The sequence below is a fragment of the Electrophorus electricus genome, chromosome 3 (genome assembly GCF_041902795.1).
Source record: "Electrophorus electricus isolate QZ-2024a chromosome 3, ASM4190279v1, whole genome shotgun sequence".
Classification (NCBI taxonomy): Eukaryota; Metazoa; Chordata; class Actinopteri; order Gymnotiformes; family Gymnotidae; genus Electrophorus; species Electrophorus electricus.
In genome coordinates, this window is record NC_137499.1 from 18,997,463 (window position 1) to 19,004,490 (window position 7,028).

At 39.5% G+C, this 7,028-nt stretch overlaps 1 protein-coding gene across 7 annotated transcripts in view; it reads left to right on the top strand.

The window, feature by feature from the left end:
* The window catches only part of cep170ab (centrosomal protein 170Ab), a 46,624-nt gene that overhangs the window by 22,409 nt on the left and 17,187 nt on the right, over positions 1-7,028 (top strand). For 5 of the 7 annotated variants that reach the window (XM_081710455.1, XM_081710457.1, XM_081710456.1 and 2 more), the window contains 4 exons: positions 708-843; positions 957-2,333; positions 2,445-2,688; positions 4,154-4,210. In XM_081710455.1, coding sequence (XP_081566581.1) covers positions 708-843; positions 957-2,333; positions 2,445-2,688; positions 4,154-4,210 — 1,814 coding nt within the window. The remainder of the gene's footprint in view (positions 1-707; positions 844-956; positions 2,334-2,444; positions 2,689-4,153; positions 4,211-7,028) is intronic. The other 2 variants (XM_027013903.3, XM_035535073.2) reach the window with 1 other exon arrangement.

Below are 7,028 nucleotides of genomic sequence, written 5' to 3' on the forward strand. Positions count from 1 at the left end.
GTTAGCCAGGGGGCAGGTGGGGAGGACTTTGGAGGTTTAGAGGAGAGAGGGCACAGAAGATTCATTGATGAGGAGAGTGTAGAAATGAAAGAATTTGTAACTGTATCCAAAGAGAGAGAAGACAGAGAGTCAGGGTGTGGAAGGGTGGACAAAATAGTAGAAGTAAGGGAAGAGGGAGTTATGGGGTGCAGATTGCAACGGAAGGAGGAGAAATGCGTTGGGGAGGACTGAATGGAAAGAGAAGGAAGGGAGAGAGAGAAGGAGAGAAAGTGATGGTCCGAGAGGTGGAGGGGGGATCCCATTGTAATCATGTGATTTTGGAAACTATCAATAGTAGGTGTTCAGAGATGTTTACAAATGGTTTGGACACTGACTGGCTCACGAAGACCACTTCAGAATGTTCACACATGGTCCCTCGTCATTGTGCTTGCACCGAAGGCAGGCATGGCTGCTACTATACTAGCAACAGTTGTGTTAGCTCTTATTGTCATTGTTGCTGATGGTTTATGTTTGCTCATTTTATGACCCAAATGATGCTGGGCCTATACCTTATGTAACATTATGCATGAGAAGTTAAGAATTTAATGAAATACAAAAGTGAAAAGCAGAGTCCCTCTGTCTTGTGTCTTACACCCTTGTCAAGTACATTTATTTTTAAATTAATTTATTTTTTAAAAGCTAATTTTATATACTGATTCTTCCATTAGGTGTTGCCTGATGACCTAGTTGTGGTAGGAGGTCCAAGGTGGGTGTCTCAGTGGGCCAGTCTAGCTGCAAGTCATATAAGGACAGACCCTGAGGGCTCTGGGGCTGAATCTACTATGTTTGCTACTGATGAAAAAGGTTTGCATTTCAGAATATATGTAATAGTTTGTATATTTCTAAAAATGTGTAAAAGCTTATAGAAACTTGGGGATTGGTGTTTGAAAACTAAGTTTTATATTATGGTTCCCCAGGTAATAACACTGAACCAAGGGTTCCAAGAAGATCCAATTCCTTTGTTTCCTCATGTCAATCACAGCCAAAGAAGACCCACCCTAAGGTCCCCTCAGAAAACTCTGAAATGGATACAGTGACCACTGAGGAAGAGTGGTCCCAGCACAGAAACACAACACCCTCATCTGAAACTCAGGCCCAAGAGCTACAGGGAAAAGACAACCAGCTCCATGAAATGTGTAGAACTAGACAAAGAGTGGCAAGAGTTAACGCATCAACAGGTGGGACTAGGGTGAACAAACAAACTACAACTAAAGGTCATGAGAGGGGGCATAACATCTGTCAGCAAATACCCTACACCAGAACTGGAAGTGGAGAAAAAAATCACGAAAATGAGAGTGGAAAAAGCAGGCGAGAGGAAAAGGAGAAGTCAGCAAAGCCCTTGCTAAGGCAGGAAAGCTTCACAGTAGAGAGGTCCAATGCCAATATCCCCCTGGAGCTCATTCCATGCATTGATGATCCTCATACAACAAGCCAAGGTAAGCAAATAGGCAGCATCAATGAGGACATTTTGCTGAAGGACTCAGAGGCTGTGACAGTTTTCCTGGAAAACACTCTTTCAGACCTGGCAGACCCAGCCAGCTATTCCCTAGAGGGTTCTGTCTCCCCAGAGTCTGATATAGATACCACCAGTACTGTGAGTCAAGCTGGGGGAGAAGTTGGATGCAAGAAGAAAGTTAGTCGTCCAATTCATGGCACAGCCAACAAAAACACCAGTGACACAAAACTTAGGTCTCATACATGTGCACCAACTCATTCACAATCCCGTGCTTGGACCTCACTTGATCTGACAGATGATGACCTTAATGCCTCTCTGAAAGACCCACAGCCTCGTTGCTGGGGTCAAACTAGATTAAGAACAGAGACAAGCAGCAGAACCAAAGGAGCAAAGACAAGGACAGCAGCTGCTGCATTTTCTTCATCCAGACCAGCTTCACTGCCACAGCCCAGGCCCACTCGTGCCTCTCTACTCCGCCGTGCCCGGCTAGGAGACAGTACTGATCCAGACCTGGCTGATATTGATAGAGTGTCTGTAGCCTCTGAGGCATCTACTGCAAGTTCTGCATCCAGACCCTCAGCCAATCGCAGGACCCTTTCCCGGATTGAGGCACTGGCCCAGCCACGGAAGCCCAGAGTTAGCTCTCCTTCAGCACGCAGTGACTCAGAGGCCACATCAAGGCGGACCAGGGTACTTGTCTCTCGCCCAGGTTCAGATAGTGCATTACGACTTGGGCTGCAATCCACAGCAGTAAGTGGGCTAAGAGGTAGAACCAACAGCACTTCCAAACTACCTGATAAGTCAGCTGGAAATTTGTATGTTCACAAAACTCCTACAGGTAAGTAAGCAGGTATGTTACATCTAAGGAAGCATATAAATTTAAATATTACTTAGTCTAAACCTAGTGCCTTTTTTCATTGTTGTAACCCAGCTTTTTTCATTGTTGTAGCCGGTGGAAGGTGGCGGCGTGTGCCTATTGAGTATGTATCCACATCAGAGGATGAGTTTGGTTCTAATCACCACTCAACTAAAAACACCCGGTCACGATTGATGGCCCCATGTGCGACCCAGCTAGGTGGGTCAGCCCCTGCCCTACAAAATGCAGGAGGAATATCCCTGCCTATACAGCAGTCCAATAGAGAACAGGATGACTACATGAAGGACTGGACCGCCCACAGTGAGGAGATTGCTAGGTAAAATGCTGGGGGGTTTTTTGTTTGTTTGTTTTTTACAAAAAAAAAACCATTTCCCCATGATCAAAAACATTCAAGGAATACTCCAATGCTTTTGAATCTAATTTCTATCTACCGCAAATCTAGCTTGTATAATAAAAGTTAAATGGCAGTTGTTGAGAAAAAGCTCAACAATTGCCAAAAATTATATGAGATTTCTATTTTTTTCTATGTAGAAAAGAATTTCTAAAAAATGTTTGTCCATGGTAATTGACTATAAGTTACTGAAGCAGTAGATAAATATTAGGAAATATAATTAAACATTAATATAATGACATGATGATAAGCTTAAACTCTACTGCAGCTCATATAAGGAGAATATAAATATTTTTATCATATTAATAACTAATTATCAGCCACATTATTTGAATGACGAATATAATTTACTAGCAATGTAGACTTGCATTTGAAAAATGCAAATCTTACAGAATATAAAATTACAAATCTTACAGAATAAGATGTATTCGGTTACAAATTACTTCTTAGTTGTTACTAAATAATTATCCATGAATTGTGCTTGTAGTAATCCTTTAATGAAACAGTAAAATAAGATATCAGATTGCAGTTGTTCATAAGTAAAATTTAATTTCCTAATTTTTACTAAATAATAATTTGCTAAATGAGTCTCTAATTAAATAGTAAAATAAGGGTAACAAGTTGTAATCATTTAGAAATAAAGTATTTATCTTACAATTGTTTTTAAATGGTAACTTCTGATCATGTATGAGCAGTAATAAGATATTTGAAATTTTATTTATATTTGAAAATAAATAAAACGTTAATCTCTTATAGTAGAATGTCTACTTAATCAACATATCACACAAGACTTGTATGTATTTTCAAAGTTTTAATGATGTGACAGTTATTACCCCAAAATAAATTAGATACTTCCATTGAAATCATGTGATATTATTGTTGTAAAATCCTAATGTACCACTTTGTTTGGAATATTTTTTCAATGGGGAATTCCAAAGCATATCTACTGTTCTTTTAAAATCTACATATGAAACACTATTACTGTCAGTATAATTAATGCACACTGTATATATTTCTATATACTCTGTTAGTTATGAACTATATGTCTTTGTCTCTGTGGTGTTCTAAGCATTTCTCCTGGCAAATCTGGATGTTTATCTTTACAAGGTAGCTAAATTGTCAGTGCTGGCAATTGGGACCAATGTTGTCTAACATTAGAAACACATTATTAGCTGTATGATAATCTGAAGCTTCATTTTATCTGTTAAGATAATGTTTCTAATATTGTAGATAGCAGGACATAAAATACATTACCATTATGATAGATCAACTTGTACACAAGCCTAGTCATTTTCAGTTCACTTTTTCTTCTTCTTCTGAGTTGGTTTCTGGTTTGAACATGTTTGGCTGAATTAATCCATATTAACACTTGCCATTTTGTCACATGCAGCAACTGGCAATATAGAAAACAAGCAGAGGTTTGTATGTTTGATGAGCAGAGTCAAAGGTGAGCAGTTAAGCTTGAGTTGGCTGGACATAGAGATTAGGAGTATTTGCATATTCATAGATGTGCATATAGATCACCTAATTACACGAGTATGGTCATTGGGGGATATTTTCTTGGAATTAACGTCTAAATATGCAGTTTTGATGAAAAAAAGGTTGTGTTTTAGGAGGTTAATTGATGACATGAGACGGTCTTTAAAACAGGTGTTTTTATGGGGTCCCAAGACAAACAGATGCAAGCTGTCTGATAATGCAGTTGCATGAAAAGGTTTTTAGCCCTTTTGAATTACATGGCTTTTTGCATGTATTTTATCTAAATCATTATAATAGACAATGTTACAGAACCAGAAGTACAAAATCAGGAGCCAAAAATCATTCAGAGGAAAAGGCAGATATCATAACCAGAATATCAAGAGAGGCCAAGTAACAGTAACAAAAACTCATGAGACAGATTAAAGCACAGAAAATATTACAGAAATAATAATAGCCAGGTTTCCATCCAAACGTTTTGCAGATGGTATGTGCATTTACAAAATTTGGGCAGAAAGAATGCAAATGAAACTGGAAATTAACTCGTTTATTTAAAAAATCTGTTTCCATCATTCTTATTTACATTTTGGTTTTAGTAATATTCTGACATTTTCACCTTATCCTAGCATAAAAATATTTTTTGTGATATTTACCACACAGGTTTTTTTGCACATTTTCAAAAATTTTCAGAAACTTGCTCGATGGAACACCCACTAATGGCTCAGAAATTATAATTCCAGGAATGGCAAGACTTTGCAGAGAGCTATAATCAAACACTGGGTTCAATAAGCAGCAGGTAATAAGCCTAAATAGTCTACAGGTATGCCATACCAATCAGTATTCCTGGGAAGGAGACCTCTGCTGGCTAGAGCTAGTATTATATCCAAGTGACTGAACAGATGCAGACCTGACAGTACCCCCTCCTGCATGGATAGCTCAAGAAGCCAAAACTGACTTCCCTTGGGTCCTGCCCCCAGGACAATGGGCCAGACAACTAGGATGATCTGTGAGAGAGTCTGTGATGAGGGACTAAGATGTCCTCAGCAGGAGCTAAGGCCCATTCTTCATGTACCACTCCCAGTCTACCATTTAGACCTTCCAACATCCCAGCATCTGGCCCTCTGATGTCCTTTTCTCAGACAGGTCACCAGAATGTACTGAAAGTCTGTGCTGTGTTCACAACCTCAAGTGCACTGTCACCACTGGGACGACCTGGGTGTTAGTCTTCCACATTCTCTATTCTTCTTTCAGTCCCTCCTATTTTTCCAACTTTTCATGGATGTTTCCATCACTAGAGACTGCAACATCTATTACCACTTCTGTCTTCTGCATCTTGTCCACTATCATGATGTCTGATTTGCCACTACTTGTTTGTCTGTGTGGATCTGGAGGTCCCACAGAATCTTAGCTGTGTTGTTCTCCACCACTCTCTGCTGTTACTCCCATTTGGACTTCAGGGTGTCCAGGTCATATGTGTTTCATACATTCCTGTATATATGATCCCTGCCAGTTGTTTGGGTCTCTCAGTGTGATTCCCTGCCAGTGTCTTGCATCCTGCTACTTGGTGCTGTATTTTATCACAGACTCCTTTGTACAGTCTGCATCTTGGATCTTGTCTGGGGTGGTACACCCTTGCTTTAATTGACCTAGTGCTTAGTGCTTGATCTTGCTATCATGGATGCTAGGCCTGCTTGATCTTCTGCTGCAATTGTTAGGATCCCACGTTTTATGTATTGAGAACATTTAGTAAAGGGTAAACACACATTAACAAGATTGCCTAATGCTAGGGAGACAGCAAAGGGTCAAATGTGATATCAAAGGAAATAACCAAATAAAACATGACCGTAATCCTTAGTTTTGATGTTTTTCGCTATCCTATGCTAATAAAATGCATGGAGCGGTACCTGCCTAAGGTGTCTAGACATGTTCTCCCTCATGGTCATTCTATCATTCAATGGTGGTGGAAAATCTTTCACAAGTAGGCAGGCCCTTCATACCTTAGTGTGACCCCATAGTATGATTTGCATTTGTTGCAAATTGTATACTATATTGCATACTACTAAAGGGGCCAATATGGGGTATACAGTGGGTTCTAAGTACAGTATGTGGTATACAGTGGGTTCTGAGTACAGTATGCAGTATACAGTAGGTAGTAGGCTATTTTGAACATAAGCAGCATCTTCATCCACTGCATACATAATTCTCCTGCCTTAATGAATACAGATACAAATGTTGGGTGTTCAGCACTTCCCTGTTTGATACTGTCATGGAGAGTTTTTTCTCTTCTCCCATTTAAGCTCAGTACAAGTGAAGAACACAGCACAAGTATTTTAAAAAATTAAGAATAAACTTTATTACAAAGAATCCATTCTCTGTAACAACGAATTCAGTCTCGAGAGGAAAAGCTAACATTTAATCATTTGTGTTAATCTTAAATACCTAAATTGTGTTGGAGAGGGGAATCAATGTCTCATTGGCTTTCATGAATTCTCTCTTGCTCACAGTTTCTCCCTATTGCCTGCCAGCTGATCAGCTACAGCAGATAGAATTTAAGGGGTCAGACTGACCTCAGTAATCTACAGTTTCCCTTGTCAGCATTAACACATATAGCTCTTAGCTCGTACTATGAGTTTGGTAATGAGCTGGATCTAGTAATATGTTTCACTGGTTCTTTGTTATGTCTTGGAATATGTTTAGCTCATTTCTCCCTGACAGAGATGGACACAGCTCAGCACATTCCTGGTGCCCAAGAAGTGTACTCATACACATGCAAAGCTCAGTTTGAGGTT